Source organism: Primulina eburnea, chromosome 14 (genome assembly GCF_022965805.1).
Source record: "Primulina eburnea isolate SZY01 chromosome 14, ASM2296580v1, whole genome shotgun sequence".
Lineage (NCBI taxonomy): Eukaryota > Viridiplantae > Streptophyta > Magnoliopsida > Lamiales > Gesneriaceae > Primulina > Primulina eburnea.
The window spans coordinates 3,871,531-3,891,848 of record NC_133114.1 but is presented as its reverse complement, the minus strand read 5'-3'; the positions used below and the strand labels follow the sequence as shown (position 1 = coordinate 3,891,848).

Below are 20,318 nucleotides of genomic sequence, written 5' to 3'. Positions count from 1 at the left end.
ATAACCAGAGAGGGAGGATGAGATTTTCTCCAAATAAAAGGGTTTGAAGGGATTTCTTCCTGATTTGATATATTTGGATTGATTTCTACTGAACCAGAGCAGGTTCTAGAATATCTTCTGCTGGTACTGGTAAGTCTAATGTCTGTACTTCTGGTTCCACTATTGGAATGTCTGGTTCTGGATTTTGAACATCTTTAAAGCATGGTTCTGCATCTTCTTCACTATCTGGTTCTAGATGAATTCTGTCTATCCTGTTACTTAAATTTGACAGATTAGATATTTCAGGAGTATTGCTATCTTCATCAAAGACAACATGAACCGATTCTTCAACATTGAGAGTTCTATTGTTGAAGATTCTGAAAGCTTTACTCACAGCAGAGTAACCAAGAAATATTCCAGTATCTGATCTTTAATCAAATGCAGTTAAATAGTTTTTACCATTATTGAGCACAAAGCACTTGCAACAAAATACATGAAAATAAGATACATTAGGCTTACTCCCTTTCCATATCTCATAAGGAGTCTGATTATGCTTTTTGTTGATCATTGTTCTGTTTTGCGTATAGCATGCAGTGTTGATTGCTTCTGCCCAGAAGCGCTGAGAGATGTCTGCATCTGCTAGCATTGTTATAGCAGCTTCTTTAAGAGTTCTGTTTCTCCTCTCAGCTACTCTGTTTTGTTGAGGCGTTCTGGCAGCTGAATATTCATGATGAATTCCCTGCTCATCTAAATACAACTCAACTATTTTGTTAGTGAATTCAGTACCCCGATCACTTCTGATTTTAACAATAGAAGAAGATTTTTCATTTGAATCTTTTTCAGAAGCTTGATCAGGAGGTTACTGGTTTGATCCTTTACAGCAAGAAATATTATCCAAATAAATCTAGAGAAATCATCAATAACAACAAGGGTATATTTCATTCCCCCCAAGCTCATGATAGGGATTGGACCAAATAAGTCCATATGCAGTGATTCAAAACACCTTGAAGTTGATTTACTGATTTGTTCTTGAAGCTAGATCTGACCTGTTTTCCAAGCTGACATACAGAATAAAAATGATTCTTAACAAATTTAATATCAGGCAAACCATCAACTATGTTATGCCTTTTGAGATTATTGATTGATTTGAAATTCAGATGATTCAATCTCTTGTGCCAGAGCCAATGCTTATCAGTAAGAGAGACAATTAAACATGTAGGAGCATTAACATGATCTAAGTTCCAAGAAACTCTGTAAGTATTGCCTTATCTCTTTCCAGTCAATACAGTAGACTCAGCAGAATCTTTAACTATGCATATGTGCTTCTGAAAAGCTACGGAATAACCATTATCACATAGTTGGCTGATGCTAATCAAATTATAACAGAGATTCTCAACCAGTAGTACGTCATTGATAGTTATGTTACCATGGATAATCTTACCCTTACCCACGGTTTTACCTTTTGAGTTATCCCCAAAGGTTATCTTTGGTCCAGTTCAAATCATTACTTCTGATAGTAGATTTTCTTGTCCAGTCATGTGTCTGGAACATCCACTATCCAGATATCATGTGGAGCTGCTTACTTTAGCTTTCTTTACCTGTTCCTGCAAACATAAATTTTAGTATCTGGTACCCAATCTACTTGAGTCCAAGCCTTATTAGTCCCTTAGGAACCCACATTTGTACAATTTTGGGCGACTTTGTACATCGGGTATCCATAGAGGTGTGTGCAACAGAGGGTCTATTATTTCTAACAGTATGCAGCTCAGTATGTTGTTCTTCCCTTCTGTTCATGTTGTCTAGCCTGTATCTCTTCTGAACAGGTCTAGAATTATTACTGGTAGTTTTAACCTTCATAGGGGGTTGTCTTCCTGAGTTGAATCCTCTACTGGATCCAGAACTTTGGTCAACTCTTCCCTTAGGTTCAACATAACAAAGACCATAATGCTTTATTTTGTTCATCTGATTTACATTTCTTTCAACTTGAACAGTCGGTACTTCTGGTTCATATGCCACACTGGATTTGACAAAGTGAATGGATTTCTCTTTGTCTTTCTCCAGTTCTGGTTTGGTACTGGTATCAGAAATGCTTTCATTATTTCTGAATCTGAGACCACTTCTTTCACCGCATTGCTTCTGCAATTCTTGCATCTTTTCCAATGAAACGGAAGACTTATTCCAAGCATTTACCAGAAGAGACAGCTTATGATTCTCAGATTTCATTGTCTGGTAATCTGCTTTTACTCTTTCATTCTCGGTTTTCAACTTACTCATCTCCACTTTCAAATCATCACAGCTATTCTCTTGCAAGCAAGTGAATTTACTGACCTGATTTCTTAAGTTTAGATTTTCAATCTTAACTTCCTAGAATGATCGAGAAAGTCTTGAGTACTCCCCTACCATGTCATGCAATGCTTTAATTAAATCAGTTCGTGTAAATTCGTCAGAGTCGAAGTCGAATACCTCTTCAGATGTTGAGTTTGATTCAACATCTGCCATAAGACATTTAATCTCTTCTGCATCACTTTCACTAGAATGACGTTCTGAGTCAGATGACTCAGAACTGGAATCCGCCCATTTAGATTTGCTTTCTTCAGCAATCATCGTTTTGCGGTCTTTTCTGAACTTTTTGTCATTCCTTTTATACTCTTTCTTCTTCTGGTCATCTTTCTTGGGCTTTGGACAGTCATCAATAAAGTGACCAATCTTTCCACAGTTGAAGCACGCCATATCACCAGATGGTAAATCCTTCGTGAAGTTGCGATTAGGGTTTTGATAGGCTCGGTGATTTTTCTTCATGAACCTGGAGAACTTTTTCACAAATAAGGACATAGCTTCATTGCTGATCATTTCAGCAGTCTTTTCAGAAGTACTCTCAGTAATAGTAGCAGGTGCTTCTTGTGAGATGATTGTAGCAGCAACAGTAGAGGTAATATCAGTAGTAGCAGCAAGGGCCTTGGTTGGCAGATTTGTTGAGGGCTCTTCTCCACTTCTCACTTCTAGCTCGAACTCATAGGCCTTTAAATCAGCAAACAAGTCGTGTAACTCCAACTCGTTCAAGTCTTTAGAGACTCTCATGGCCATTGTTTTGACATCTCATTCCCTAGGTAAAGCTCTCATCACCTTGAGTGCTATCTCTCTGTTGCTATGCTCTTTTCCAAGGGCAGCGATTTCATTAACCAGGCTGCTGAAACGCTGATCGAACTCATTTAGAGTCTCACCAGCCTTCATCTTTAGATTTTCAAACTTCTGCATTGCTACAGACAGTTTATTTTCTTTTGTCTGCTCATTTCCTTCACAAATCTGAAAGAGCTTCTCCCAGATTTCTTTTGCGGTAGAACACATCTTGATTTTGCTAAAAGTGTTTTTATCAAGAGTCTTATAAAGAATGTCCTTCGCAACATTGTCAAGATTAGCCTTCTTCTTATCTTCGCCGGTCCATTCGTTTCTTGGTTTTTCAACCATTTGTGGCGCACCATCAGTAACAGCAACAGCTATATTAGGCTTTAATATCTTTAATGGACCATCTGTTATGACATACCACATGTCATCATCCTGCGCTGTAAGGTGAGCTTGCATACGAATCTTCCAATCATCAAAATCTTCTTTTGAGAACATGGGAACTTTGCTAAAATGTGCCATTACTGTTGCAAATTTTCATTACAAGAGAAATCTGCTCTGATACCACTTTTTGGGGATCGATGTAGAGTTTAGAGGGAGGTGTGGTGAATAAACTCTTCTCCTTTGATGATAATTTATGCAAAGGGTGCTAAAATCCTGTTAGAGATTGTAGTTGTTCTTGTTCAATAGTACGTCCAGCAGATCACAATTGAAAGTGCGGAAACAATCTGATGGAGGAAGGTGAAAGACAGTAATAGCAGTAGGTAGTAACACAGTAGTTGTTTCTGGAAGTTCGAAGATAAAATCTTCTACGTCTCCCCTTCTTCTGTTTTCAGAAGGTATCACTAAAAGACTTTGGTTTTGCAGTACACACTTGTAGACACCCACTTCAACAGGGCTTATCTATTGCCTACTGAAACTCTTAGTAACTCAATACACTAGTTCAAAAATAGCAATGTTCTGGAAAAGACTCTTTCCAGTTTACAAACTCTTCTACACAATATTATAAAGTTTGGCTTGAAGAGATGAAGAAACAACAGTACAAAATGATCTCCAAAGATCATATGTAAAATATGATGCGTGTACTGCTTTTCTGCAGGTTTGAGCTTTTGAAGATAATGGAAATTTCGCGGTTGCTCAATGTATCGTTGGATAGATAAGAATGATCAGCGTGTTTACCTAAATGATTTTGATCCATATATATAGGTAACTTGAGTTCAACGTCTATAATCAGAGATTGTCTCATGTCCTCTGATACAATCAGCTTTAATACCGAAATAGGTTTCTGCATAAGAGCTACAGAACAATCAGTCTTATTTTATACTAAAATCTGTAAAGCGCATTAAATGACTTAGTATAGCATTTAATGGTGCAATAAATGCTTGGTACTAGATAAGATAACGGTAACAATTAGGATTGAAACAATCAAGTAGAAAGCCGTTAAGTGCTGATCCAGTAGAACTAAGTTCTGCTAAGCCGTTGAGTATTAACTAAAATACTGCTTCTAATAGAGCAACTCAAAAGCTACTGTTTTGCATAATCTTCTGGTTGATATTATTCCTACTGGTTTTAATACTTATCACCACAATAAAGTTAAGTCTAACAATTATTATTAAGGACTAAATGTCCAAATAAGTCTTGTTAAGATTATAGATGTGACCTCACTTGATCCTAAAAATTAATTCAAAGGAGATGGTTGTCATCATTTAAGAAACCGGCATTCTAAGTTTATTAATGTAAATATCGACTAAATGTAATATTTTAATAGAAAATTTGAATTTTTTTTGCCACAACTTAATTTATTTTATTAAATATTTAATAGATGTAATATTTTTATGAAAATTTGGATTTTATTTACTCCACAACTTAATTAATTTTCTTAAATTTTATCTTTTTATTTTAAATTATCATGGTTCTGAATCCTATATTTAAAAAAGTAATATTTGGATTTCAAATTTTATTATAATTTTATTAATTTATTGTTATCTAATCTTTTCAAGAAAACTAATGCTATTTTGGGAGAAAATTACAATTTTAGTCTTATAAATTGTTCTGTTTTGAGTTTTAGTATCGTAATTTGTCAAGGTTTGTTTTTCATCAAGTAACTTAGATTTTGTTTTTGTTTTGGTCTTTTTTTTTTACCAAAACACTAAATTCACCATATATTACTTATTTGACATAGTGATGTTCTTCCACGTGGTTCATGTAACGAGAATACAACTTATATTACACACCTTAAAATATACCTAAACAAAATTAAAATGTAACGACAAACTTTTTTCCTCTCATTTTGAAGTATTTTTCTATTTGAGGTCATTTTGTTTTTGTTTTTGTTTTTGTTTTTGTTCAAATGAATTTTAATGTATATAATATGAGTTTTATTATCGTCATATATGATGTGTATGAGAGAATTAATGTCAAATAAACTATATTCGATAAATTTAGTAGTTTCGAGAAAAAAAAATCAAAACTAAAAAAATTCTAAATTATTGTACGAAAATCAAACTTTGATAAGTTACATAACTAAAATCCAATACATGTCAATTTAGTACCAGACTAAAATTACAGTTTTTCCTTATTTTTGTGCACTCTTTATAACTTGTCTCGAATATTATACAAGATATATAAAAGACAATATCAGATGGTGTCTGTCTGTGTCTGCTTGTTCTCGTTAGGTTTCTACAAGGATTTTCATGGTGCAAAGTTGGCTACGCGTTTTGGCGGTGGGGGTTGTGCTACAGCTGTGGTTGGTGGTGTGCCAGTGGTTGCAGCTGTGGCTAATTTTTTTTTCTTAAATTTTCGTGCAAGTAAATCCAGCATGGATGGATGGCAGCCGCATGGCCATGATTTGAGATCAGACAGGGTCGAACCTATTGTAAGTATATATAATACATAAAATTATATAAAATAAATTTTTTTTTATAAAAAGATAAAATAATTTTCCTTTTTGGCTGATTAATCTTGTAATTAAAGACATTTCTCTTTTTCAATAAATTACAAAATTTTCACCATTAAAAAAAACAAAAACTCGTGTGAGACGGTCTCACGAGTTTTATTTGTGAGACGAATCTTTTATTTGGGTCATCCACGAAAAAGTATTATTTTTTATGCTAATAATATTATTTTTTATTGTGAATATGGATAGGGTTGACCCGTCTCACAGATTAAGATCCGTGAGACTCTCACATTATACCCACTCTAAAAAAAATACACAAAATAATTATTCTAATAATTCTTTATTTGATTTCACTCTAGAATTAATTGACATATATATTTGAACGAAGATTGATGAGAATTATTTATTATTATTATTATTATTATTATTATTATTATTATTATTATTATTATTATTATTAGTACTACTATGTTTAGTCCATTTTTGGGAGAATTACTAATAATAATAATAATAATAATAATAATAATAATAATAATAAAGAACATATGATTATTAATAGAAACCTTGTTCGACCCTAGTCCATTTATTAGGGACTAATTATAATATATAATATAGTAATAATATTATAATAATAATAATAATAACAATAATAATAATAATAATAATAATAATTGAGTTCGATTAATTTGAAATCGGACAGGGTCGAACAAGGTTTCTATTAATCATATGTTCTATATTCACGAGACACTGAACATGAGATCTTACTCGAGAAGTGTTCCATCAATTAATTTTTTCAAGATAAATCAAAAGAGAAACCTAAAAGTCACGGTTCTTTAACTTCCAAGAGTTGAGGCTACAACTCATTCTTATCCCAATCGATGAAGTTGAATATCAAGCGAATCTGCTTTTCTTTAAAGCAAAATGAATGCAGTCTCCTTTGATAATCGTGCACCTTAATCAGAATTTGTTGAGGCCTATAAATTCCACTGATGTAATGTACAAGATTAAGCAAGTAATACAAACTAGTGATTCCTTCATAACAATGGAAGAACCACGGCTACCGATGGATGTGCTCATTGAAGTTTTGATACTTCTCCCATTGAAGTCTATATTAAAATTCAGGTGTGTTTCTAAAACTTGGCGAGATTTGATCAGAAGCCCTTTGTTCGTCGATAGGCACCTGAAATGCGGTAGGAAACATAGTGTCCTGCTCGTGAAACGTATACCAAATCATGTTATGTTACCACACAGTGGGGAAAGTCAGCTGCTCTCTTTTCACGATCCTGATTTCCCCGAATTATCGGTCTCACCCGATCTGTATATCCCAATTTCGGAAGATTTGCACATCCCTTCGTATAATCTCTCAAATTTCCCAATTCATGGTCCATGCAATGGTCTTGTCTGCATAGCTCTTGAAGGATTGTTTTCTTGTGTAATCCGGCATTGCGGGAATTCAAGCTGTTGCCCCCTCTAAAATTTCCGGAGAATCATACGGCCCGTCCCTTAGGATACGGATTTGGGTTTGACCAAATCGGTGGTGTTTACAAGGTTATACAGATATCGGATGAGCATGACTTACATTACATCCGGGTTGATTTGTACGATTCAGCCTCCAATTCTTGGGAGCAAATCGAAGCAAAAGTGCCTGATTTCGTTGAATCACTTAGCGTTGGACTCTTCTTTAAAGGTGCTATTCACTGGTTTGCCATCACATATGATCTTCATGATCATTCGTTCGTTCTATGTTTCGACATGAGCTCAGAGGATTTTCAACATTTAGATTTCCAAGGTAACTTCTATCCACCTGACGGTGCCTCGGAGCTGATGGAGTTAGATGGTTGCCTCGCAATTGTTTTTTGTGATTATTCAATATTTGCTGGAGTGACAAGTGAGATTGTGATCTGGGTGATGAAGGAATATGGGAAGAAGGAATCATGGACTCCACACTTTTTTATTCGCGCCTTCCCAGTTACTAGGCCCCATTTGTTTCTGAAAAGCGAGTGGTTGGTATGTGAAAACTACAAGGGTCAACTGGCAGCTTGTCCAATCCATGGAAACAAGTTACAAGAATTTGAGATTTATGGATCCTGTGATTCGATGAGTGCAGTAATTTACGAGGAGAGTTTGATTAGTTTAAAAGATATAATTTCAAACGAAAGGGATTGTGAAAACAGCTCTTTCAGTGGTTTAAGTAGTTGAGCATCTTGCTTTTTTTACCATCGCAGATTTGATTGCCGAAGCTATTCCGATGTATTTTGTTAAAGATGTTTATATGTCGGTGGCAACTTTTATTTTGAGAAACAGTTGTAATTCTAGATTTGATGAATGGTAAATTTATTATGGTTTTCATGCTAAAAAAAGAAGAGGAAATATTAGTTTAATTTCACTATAATTTTATTTATATTAAGTATTAACTCAGTCAATTGGTTTAAAATAGCGTAAACATACCAAATTTAAGAATAGATCCACAAATCTTAGATATCAAGAATCCGGTTAAAGAATACTTGGGTGGGTTCTTTTAGAGTTTTTTTTATTATTTAAAAATAAACATTAAATTTTAGATTACTCAGAGGTTAATTTTTATCCAAAAAAATAAAAATAAACTTATAATATTAGTAATTTAGAGGTTTTCAAACCAATTGTCGAATCACATTCAAACTTATTTTTAAACTTGCCTTTCTACAACACTATTAATTTTTTTTATTAAAAAGTTTCTGGAAATAAATGTACAAGATCAAATGTTTTGGGTATGATACTATATTATATGCTGGTGGTGTAAAAATATTTAATATTGAAAAACTTGTAACATATTGATGAAATAAAAACCACATATTCCAAGAAAAAAAACCATGCACATGTATTTATCAAAAAATAAGAAAAAAATTGTATTTTCGATTATATAAATTTTATAATATGGATTTGGGTTTGACCCAGCTACTGGTGCTTACAAGGTTATCCAGATATCGGATATGGGAAAGAAGCAGTACGAAGAATTCTGGCACCGTCCGGGGATGATTAGCATAAGGATTGACATGTACAATTCAGCCACCGATTCGTGGACGAAGCAAATTCATGATGTAAAAGTGCCTCCTGGTGGTTATTTACCTGGTTACGAGATCTTCTATAATGGCGCGTTTCACTGGCAGTCATCGCCCCCAATACTTCTTCAAGAATTCTTTGTTTCAACGTGAGCACACACACTTTTCGACATCTAGACTTCCATGATAATTTCTTTCCATTTGAAAGAGATCTGAAGTTAATGGAGTTAATGTTAGAGTTTTTCCTTAAAATCGTGTTTCTGCACATATATAAACATGATAAATAATATGCGGAAGCGAATCAAGTATTACCTCTGGTCATCCAGAAATTTGTAAATTTTATGATTTCTTTCCAGTTGAAGCCTTCTAAGCACTTCACACTCTCTATAGATGGTGTATATTTTTCTTATAAGATGTGTGCTTAGGGACCTCAATCACTGTTATTTATAGGCGTTTCTCATACCATCAATGAGTGTATCGGGAGCCGAGAGTCAAAAGAAGAAGCGTGTACGCATCTTAATTTCTAAAGTTGATGCTGCGTACGCATGTTTTATCAAAAGTTGTAAGCAATGGTCGTCGTCATTTCCTATACTATATGTGACATTTTTTTCCTACGTTCTCCCACTTGACACATATCTCATTTACCATAGGAGAAAACAAAATACATGAATCGTGGCGATATGTCCTTTAAAAGCGAGTATTATCTTCCATGTATTACAATGCATTATGTATCTCAAAACTTTATAACTTAATGAATAAACCTTATGTTTATTCGAGGTCCAACTTTATTGAAATTTCTCAAATCAATGAATGTGTACACAACAAATATGAGAAAATATCACATCATAGTTTCATTAACTTTGTCCTTATAACAAAATTACATAAAAGAACCAAGTCTCATTTTTTCTGTATGATCTTTGAATTTCAATGGTGGCATGCCTTTAGTCAAAAGATATGCAATCATCAATTCAGTGCTAATGTGCTCTATAAGTAACTTCTTATCTTTAACATGTTCTCGTATGGCTAAATACTTAATCTCGATGTGCTTGCTTCGACTACCATTTTTGTTATTTTTAGCCATAAAAGCAGCTGCTGAATTGTCACAAATGTGGCGCCCAGGGTCCGATATCTAATACTAATGATTATAATTGTAACAAACTAAATGATTGAGTAAAATACATAATTTGTGGTTCACAAATCCACATAAACATTGTCAGAATAATTTAAATGTCTCAAATGTTGGAAATATAATTTTCAACATGCCAACAAAAAGTAGTGAACCAAAGAAATCCAAACATCATCACATAGCTCCTAAGACCCAAGAATCCCACTCTAACTCGTATCTCCTCGCCTGGAGCTGGACTCTGGTATCCCATGCCTAGCCTCACCTACCGTCAAGCACATGAAAACATGAGGTAGCTGACGTGTCGGTGAGTATAAACCCAGTATGATACAATCAATAACATATGAGAATTAAAATTTCAAATATCTCATATAAAATTCATAAAGATGCAATATAATGCAATGCATGATCAGAAGCTGTGGGCTATCAATAAATCTCAAGATCAAGTGAATCATCTGGTCAGAGGGTACCCAAGGGAATAGAATCACCCAGCAACATCCATCGACTCATCCGCTCAGGGTGGTGTGCTGTGTTCTACCATCCCAGGACTATGGTGCGCCTATAGAGAGTGTTCAGGCCATAGCAGCGACCTCCGCATACACTATGCCAATTCAACTATAACCTCATACGTCCAACAAATCAATAAATCAAGGCGACCTCCGCCATATCAAATCTGAATAGACAAGTGGCTCAATATGCAATGTAATGATGCAAATCAATATCATCATTTCAATAGCATAATAAGCTCATCTCAATACAACAATCATCATCAAATCACAAATAATTCATCGAGTCATAGAATTTTCAATTCAAAATAAAAATGATACTTTTACCTTGTATGTTACCGACCGTAACATACCTTTCAAATATTACCAAAAGAAGATCGAAATGTGTATGTGAGAAGTCTTGAACCTATGAATTCTACTATAACTCAAGAACTTTGATCATCTTTCAAAACAAAGTAGTTTCTGTTCAAAATTCATAATTAATTCAATACTATTTCGAATCAAGATCTGCAAATTGGATATTCAAGAAAACTCAAATCCCAACAATTGTGTAAAGAAGGAATCCGTATCATTTCTTAATCATAATATGCCATAAAAACATTCATTGAATAATTTTATCAAACACGTGGCATGCGTACTAAAGGGTTGGCTCCTTTACTTTGCCCTTACTTTCAATTCTATTTCTTTTCAAAATATCAATACATACAATATACATAATCAATGATTTAAAGGAGCTAAAATCAATTAAATCTTCATTTATCATATGCATATCTCATGAGATGCATTCAAAGGAAGAATCTACTTACAACTACTTGAAGATTTGATAATCTTAACACCTTGACAATAATCCTACAACACAATAACAATAATAATTCCATCAATCATTATATTAACAACTTTACCTCAACACTCAAACAAAACAACCATATTGTTTTCCCTTCAATCACTAACCTAAGGAAATAAGCTTTCTTACCTTGCTTCTAAACTCTTGAGGAGAAGAAATTCTAATCTCCAAGTAAAGATTAAGGCTTCAATCAAAGATTAATGTCTTGGAAGAAATTGGATTGAAGGAAAATGAGGAACCCTAGCTCTAAACCAATGGAGAGAAAAGAAGGAGAAGAAAAATGAGTAAAAAGATGACCCCATTCGATTTTATGCCTTCCCAAACACCAAAACACGTTTTCTTAACTTGTTGGGCGCTCGGGCGGACATATTTTTCCGCTCGGGTATTCTTAATGACCTAGATATAGAATCCATGATTCTAAGCCTCGAAAATGAAACTCTTCAACCATACACCATGAGAGGTTGCCTCAAAACAAGCTACGAACTCAGCTTCCATAGTGGAAGTAGCAGTCAATGTCTTCTTTGCACTCCTCCAAGATATAGCTCCTCCAGCTAGTATGAAAATATATCCTGAAGTGGATTTTCGTGAATCAATGCAGCCAGCGTAGTCTGAATAAGAGTAGCCAATTACTTCAGTTTGTCTGAACATAAGCATATAATCTTTGGTCCCTTGAATGTACCTCATGACTTTCTTTCCAGCTTTCCACTGATCTAAACTTGGATTACTCTGATATATTCCCAACATCTCAACAATAAATGCAATGTCAGGTCTAGTACAAACCTGAGCATACATCAAGCTTCCAACAGCAGAAATATAATGAATGTTTTTCGTTTGTTCCTGCTCTAGATCATTCTTTGGGCATAAGCTCAAATTGAATTTATCGTCTTTCACAACGGGTGCTGTACTTGGTGCACAATTTTTCATCCTATATCTCTCTAAAAATTTGTTGATATATGTTTCTTGAGACTGACCTAGAATACCTCGAATTCTGTCTCTATGTATCTTAATTCCAGTGACATAAGATGCATCCCCCATATCCTTCATATCAAAGTGTTTAGAGAGAAATTATTTCCCCTCATATAACAGACACTTATCATTGGTTGCAAATAATCTATCCTCCACATATAGAACAAGGAAACAAATCTTGCTCCCATTGACCTTCTGGTAAATACATTTATCCATGGGTTCTCAACGAATCCGAATGAAGAGATAACATCATGAAATTTTAAATACCATTGACGGGAAGCTTGTTTCAATCCATATATAAATTTCTTAAGCTTACAAACCAATTGCTCACCATTATTAGAGAAGAATCCTTCGGGTTGTTTCATATAAACATCTTCCTCTAGTTCTCTATCGAGAAAAGTTGTTTCACGCCCATTTGTTGCAAATCTAACTCAAAATGTGCAACCATTGCTAGAATGACACGAATAGAATCTTTTTGAGATACAGGAGAAAAAGTCTCCTTATAATCGATTCCTTCTTGCTGAGTGAATCCTTTAGCAATGAGTCTTGTTTTATATCTTTCAATATTGCGTAATGAGTCTTTATTTGTTTTGAAGACCCATTTACATCCAATGGTTTTTACACAATCACGCAACTGAACAAATCCCATACTACATTAACTGCCATAGAATTCATCTCTTCTTTCATAGCATTAAACTATAGTGTTGACTCATTACAACTCAAGGCTTGTGAAAACGTTTCAGGATCATTTTAGGCTCCGATGTTAAAGTCTGATTCTTGTAAATACACAACATAATCACAAGATATTGCTGATCTTCTTATTCTAGTAGATCTTCAAAGGTTGTTTGGTTGATCAATTTCTTGTTGTTCTTCATTAACAACTTGATCTACTGGATTTTCATCAGAGATTTGTGGAACTTCAGTAACTGGTTGTCTAACACCCATTTGGTCTTGAGGGGTGTGAATAACGACAAATCTGTCATTTGAATAAGAGGATTGTGCATTAATGTGATTATTCTAAAAAAACTATGTCAAGATCACTCCCACTAATCAAGTCATTTTCAAGAAATTTTGCATTTCTTGATTCGACAATTCTATTGTTGTGAGATGGATAATAGAATCTGTACCCTTTTGATTTTTCGGCATACCCAATGAAATATCCACTTATAGTTCTTGGAACCAGTTTCTTTTCATGTGGGTTGTAAACTCTTATTTCAAAAGGACAACCTCAAACGCGTATATGTTGCAAACTCGGTTTCCAACCTTTTAATAACTCAAATGGCGTCTTTGAGAAAGCCTTAGTTGGAACTCGGTTTAATATATACACAGATGCCTTAAGAGCTTCAGTCCACAAGGCTTTAGGAAGTTTGGAGCTACTAAACATGTTCCTCACCATGTCAAATAATGTTCTGTTTCTCCTTTCAGCTACGCCATTTTGGTCTGGAGAACCAGGCATAGTATATTGGGCAACAATCTCATGTTCTTGGAGAAACTTCGCAAACGGACCAGATACTTGTCCATTCTTAGTATATCTACCATACTATTATCCACCTCTATCACTTCTCATGATCTTAATTTGTTTATCACATTGCTTCTCCACTTCGGCCTTAAAAAATTTAAAGGCTTCAAGTGCATCGTTTTTGTTATGAAGCATGTAGATATACATATATCGTGAGTTATCATCAATGAAAGAGATTAAGTATTTCGGACTTTGCATGTCCATATCTGGAGAACAAATATCTGAATGTATGATTCCTAATATTTATGTACTCCTCTTGGCACCTTTTTAGACTTATTATTCTGATTTCCCTTAATGCAGTCCAAACAAGTCTCAAAATTAGTAAAATCAAAAGTACTGAGTACTCCATCATTTACTAATCTTTTAATTCGCTCTATGGATATGTGTCCCAATCTCCGATGCTATAGTATAGAGGAATCTTCATTTATAACTCATATTTTAGTACCTCCTTGAACATGCATAGTGGTGTTATTATTTTGAAAAGAAATATAGAAAAGACCATCAATCATTGTACAATTTCCAATAAGATTTGATTTATAAAACAAATTTATTGATTTGTCCAAAAATTGAAAGGAATAACTAAGAGGTACAAGTTTTGAAACTGAAATTAAATTCCTAGAAAAACTAGAAACATAAAATGTCTTTTCCAATTTTAAAATAAAACAACTATCCAATATAAGGCAGCAAGTCCCAATAGCCTCCACATGCGAAGACATCTTGTTTCCTGAATAGATGCTCCGCTCATTTCCTTGAGGTTTCCTTAGGCTTTACATACCCTGTAAGGTATTTGTAACATGAATTGTAGAACCAGAATCAATCCACCATGTGTTATAAATCATATCAACCATATTAGATTGATAACAGACAAATGAAGTAGGAGTACCTTTATTTTCAAGTCAATCCTTAAATTTATTGTAATCCTTCTTCATGTGTCTCATCTTTTTACAGAAGCAACACTTGGATTCTTTCTTGATGTTGGGTTGGGGTGGAATTATTCTTTTCCTTTTTCCCTTGACTTTGGCTTGCTTCTTATAATTTCCTTGTGTTGTCATAAATACATTATCACTTGTTTCCATCAACAACCTTCCTTCCTCTTGAACACACATGGTCAATAATTCATTAATTGACCATTTATCCTTATGTGTGTTATAGGAAATTTTGAAGGGCCTATACTGTTGTGGAATACTGCATAAAATGTAGTGCACAAGAAAAGTCTCAGATATTTCCACTTCAAGTGTTTTGAGCCGAGCCGCTATGTCCCGTATCTTCATGATGTGCTCCGCACACCTCACACCGGTGAGACTTAATGAAGAAAATTTCATAATTAGGGTGATGGCAAGTGCCTTATCTGAAGACTGAATTGTTCATCAATAGCCTTCAGTAATTCTCTGACATTATTATACTGATCGACAGAACCACGCATACCAGCATAGATTTTGGTCTTAATAGCAGATGATTCGTCTTTTCGTATAACATAATCAATATCCATCCACCCCAATTTAAGAAGAATTCTTTCTTTCCATATTTTATAATTATCGCCCTTTAGTTCGGGAATGTCACATTTCATATCAGAAAAACTTGCAGGTTGCATAATTGCAAAAAATATCATATGCTTAAAATTTTGAGACAATACCATGTTTTACTAATATAATTCATGTTTTAAAAATCTAGTGACATAAAATTTGCATGTGGGCTAAAATTTTAATTCAATAAGATTTTTCTGTAACTTTATGATAAAACTATCAAAATATATTTTCCTTAACTCCTGTGGGTAAATTAAGAAAAATATAATTTGATATTTTAACCTAATTAGTTATATAAATATAATAAAAATCCATATGGGGTAACATTTATTATGTTTATATAATTAATTACAATTGATGTCCATTATGTGATTCAAACCAATTAATGCACAATTTTTCATAATTAAGCATGTTGTGGCTATTCCTCAATTATTTAAAATTATGTGGTTCACGGGACAAAATTTTGGCTTTACTTTAATACTTTATAGAATAAATATTTAGTAACATAATCATAATTTTCCAAGAGTGCTCCCAGGAAAGATAGGTAGTGCTAAGGCCCTTTAAATAACTAACTTAGTCAGAGCAACATTCTTCAAGGAGACCAGTGACAAATCAAGGCAGTTTAAACCGAACTATGAAGAACTCTCTCCGATCATGTTTTCTTACGTCGCCTTATAATTATTATTCAATTTAATTATCCACATTTATGTGAATCTTTATAAGCCAATTTTTTTTATTAAATAACTTTATATTCACATTTTTACTTAATATGAACAAATACGTTTCTCATCAGTTTTTATCTTCAATCAGAGTAGTGATAAAGTGAGGATTACATTTACGTGAAAATGTGGGCTCCTCATCAGTTTTTCTCTTTTATCAGAGTAGTGATAAAGTGTGGATTATTTGTTCATTTGTGAACATCTGAAATATTTTATTTTATAATATTATATTCACATCTTACTTGATATGTTCATTTCAAATTATAAACAACTTAATAAATTTAATATGAACATAATGTGAATATTGATGTATCAATTATTTTTCAACATTATTTGTATTTTAAATTTCAAAAATAAATGCAAACATAATATTAAATTTGCATGTACACATCAAACACTTATCCATAATATTTGACATTATATCTAATATGCAAAAATAATTTCTAAACATGTATTAGAAATTACATCGAACTTGGAATTATTTTAATGTGTAGAAATTATTTAACCAAATATTATATACATACACGTTATTTATTTTAATGTGTATGCTTCATATATTAAATGAGTAGACGTTATTGCACTGCAATTGATTGAATTAGAATGAATTGCATGCACTTCATCTTCAAAGCATTCTCTTGCAATTTCTCCTCCCGAAAGTTGTGCTCTCAAAATTTTATCGTTTCATTTCCAGATTCAGAAATTTTATTTATTAATTTTCAAGCCTTCAAGGTGCAACCGAGAACACAATTCTAAGGTAAGTTTCTTAATATTATTACGTCCAATCTTTAAATTTCAAGTTTCTTACGTAAAACTGAAAATCCATTTCCCAAAATTTCAAGATATTCGATTTTTCAGAAAATAAAAACAAATATTTTCAAGGCAGAATATTACGGTTCTGATACCAAATGTTAGAATTTTTCCTTAAAATCATGTTTTTGCACATATATAAACATGATAAATAATATACGGAAGCAAATCAAATATTACCTCCGGCCATCGAGAAATTTGTAAATTTTCTGATTTCCTTCCCGTTGAAGTCTTCTTTCTTATATGTGTCATTTTTTTCGTACAGTTAAATGATATATAGCCTCTCGGTGGTTCGGTATTCGAACTTGATGACAGGGCAGTGCAACACCGAGATTTGGGTGATGAAGGAATACGGGGTGAAAGATTCATGGACGAAACAGTTTGTTATCGGCCCTTACTGTGTTATCTGGCCTTTTTTTGTTTTTGAAGAATGAGTTGTTGCTGGTTGAATCTGCAAATGGCCAGTTGGCAACTTGTGCACTCCATGAAAACCAGTTCAAGGGGTTTCAGTTCTACGGATCTCGTCGTTCGACGAGCGCGGTTCTTTACGAGTAGAGCTTGATTAATCTGAATCAAATCATTGCTGGCGACCGCTGAGACGAGTGATTTGTTTCTGCTGGGATCTTGAAGATGCGCTGCTTGCTTATCTTGTTTTGGTTTCTTTCACACCAGAAGAAGCTTTAACCTATCTAACACAATTTTCTTCACTACGAGATAATATCTCAAATCTACTGAGAGCAGTAGAAGAATATTTACATATATGTGTAGATAGATATCTTGCGAGATGATCACGTAGATTTTAAATATAGATCAATTCTAACTATATTTTTATTAAAAAGTAATATTTAAAAATAAAAAATTATATTTTTTCATGAGTGGATTTTTAATAAAAAATAATATTTAAACATAAAAAATAATATATTTTCATGAGTATCATCATGTGACACGAATGGTGTTCCCCTGTCGATACCCATCGAATTTTTCTAGCTAGTTTCAAACATGATAAGCATCATATTTCATTCTGGTTTGTTCTTCAGCTATTTGTGATTTTGTTTTTCTAGCATTCTAAAACAGATTTATTTTAGGGGTCTTTTGTTTACATATTTTAGTTCTTAATTATTATTTGGAATTAGGAATTGTATAATATGGTTCTCATTTTTTTAATATAAAAAATTGTGAATAAAGGATATTAGATAAATATTTTTCTTTAAAAAAAATCCACAAACCAAAATCAGTTTGATTCAGGTGTGAACAAAATTATCTAAGATTGCATTTGTCTTGACGGCTTTGGATTTCATAAAATTACTTGAAAGTTGATTTCATTTTCTTATGATTGGCACCAAGCATGGCCAAATAGATTTGAAATATCTTGATTTAATTCATATCCAGTGTCTCTATATTGTGAAATTATTATATTTGGAGGTGTTTGAGTTGGTGAAATATGTGAGTATTTGACTAACACAAAAACTCCTATGAGACGGTCTCACTGATCAATTTTGTGAAACGGATATTCTATATGGGTCATCCACGAAAAAATATTATTTTTTACGTGAAATATATTACTTTTTATGTAAAATGGATATCATTGATCCGTCTCACGAATAAAGATCCGTGAAACCATCTTATAAAAGACTTACTATTTGACTAATTAGTCAGGAGCTTGATTTTCCATACTAACATTTTCCTGGACGATCTTGTCACACAGGGCTTGCCCAATGTGGTTTATCTGACTAATATAGTTTGCAAGTTAATGTGTTAATCCGGATGTTTATTCAATACGCACAAAAAGCAATGGCTACGAGTTCTCACATAATTAAAAAAATTATGAAATTTTTAGTTAGTGTTAGAATTTCGACAGGAAAAGTTTTAGGAGAGTGTATAATTTTATGAAAAGTACATATAAAGTTTAGATACATTTAAATTATAAATAAATATCGAGCAAAAATGTAAACATGCATGTATGGCTTGTGTCTCTCTTTAATATTCTCTTCGTTCTAATTATAAGAGATTTTAATTATATAGTCCAATACATTAATATTTCATTAATATTAAATGCTTGCATAATTTTTATGTCAATAAAACCCCTATTTATGAAGCCACTCTGATTTTATATTTAACTTATAAAGTTATTGAACCATTGTGGGAAAACTCTCTGCTCATATCTCTATACTCGAAAAACCCGGACTGTTTTTTGAACTCTAGAAAACCGAGCTTATTATCATTTGAAGCACAAAATTCTTCATTTTAAATTTATCAATCCAAATGCAACTTCGATTTTTGAAATTGCGATATGTTGACTGGTGGTTGTGTTTTTGTAGAGTTCTGAAGCAGAAACAATCTATTGATTTATGATGGCAAGCAAAATTCCATTCCCTTCACCTTTTTACATTATATATATGGACTCTAGTACCATACATCATTAAAAAAATATACGAACAATAACAATAAGACAAAAACTTATGTTAGACGGTTTCACATGTTATATTTTGTGAGACAGATCTCTTATTTGGATCATCCATGAAAAGTATTACTTTTTATCGTAAATATCGGTAGGGTAGATTCGTGAGATCGTCTCACAAGAGACCTACTCTAACAATAATCTAGCCATTTAAATTTATAAATTGATGTTTCAATTATTATAAGAGACTGGCTATTAATAGCAATTATTACTCATGCCAATTGCCAATCCAATAATCTCCAACAATTTTTTCAAACGCAAAAGAAATCTTCTCTATTTTTTTATAAGATTTATTTTAATATAAAACGATAGTTGAACTTGTGATTAATTTAGCTAATCATTTGTTTACCTGTCACGTCTACGCTAATTGCAGAAAGAAAAACTACAAAATTAAAAATAAAATAATGTACGGCTTTCAATGCATTTGTAGACCTGGAATGGGTTCGATCTATTAGTATAATCTAGAAATTTACTTCTACTTTAAATTAATATTAGGGAATTTGATTTGTCAACTTGACAATTTGTCATATAAATATCTCCACGTTTCGTGGGAATTAAATTTATTTCAAAACAATAAAAAAGCTGTTAATTATAAGATAACTTTTTTTATAGCAATTATATGATGACTTTTTCTATGTCCGATCATGACAATTAAGCATATAAAATCAACACAAAAATTCCAGTAAGACGATATTACATGTCAATTTTGTTAAACGAATATTTTATTTGAATCACTCATAAAATATTATTATTTTTTATTATAAATATGAGCAAGGTTGACCAAACCAATTATAACAAATTATTTGTATGATTTGATTGA

The 20,318-nt window shown here is 32.9% G+C and overlaps 1 protein-coding gene across 1 annotated transcript; it reads right to left on the bottom strand.

Annotated features, from left to right (window-relative positions):
* Positions 1–3,075: 3,075 nt before the first annotated feature.
* Positions 3,076–3,621, bottom strand: LOC140811094 (uncharacterized). Its single transcript, XM_073168969.1, has 2 exons — positions 3,321–3,621; positions 3,076–3,236 (listed from the first exon to the last, which is right to left on the bottom strand). The coding sequence occupies exons 1-2, from the start codon at positions 3,619–3,621 to the stop codon at positions 3,076–3,078; spliced, it is 462 nt and encodes a 153-aa protein (XP_073025070.1).
* Between the last annotated feature and the right edge of the window lie 16,697 nt (positions 3,622–20,318).

Excerpts from the sequence above, each read along its gene's own strand:
- LOC140811094 (XM_073168969.1), bottom strand. The coding sequence starts at position 3,621 with ATGGCACATTTTAGCAAAGTTCCCATGTTCTCAAAAGAAGATTTTGAT. Across the intron at positions 3,237-3,320 it reads TTTTAGCAAAATCAAGATGT|CAATGCAGAAGTTTGAAAAT; the intron begins GTTCTACCGCAA and ends AACTGTCTGTAG.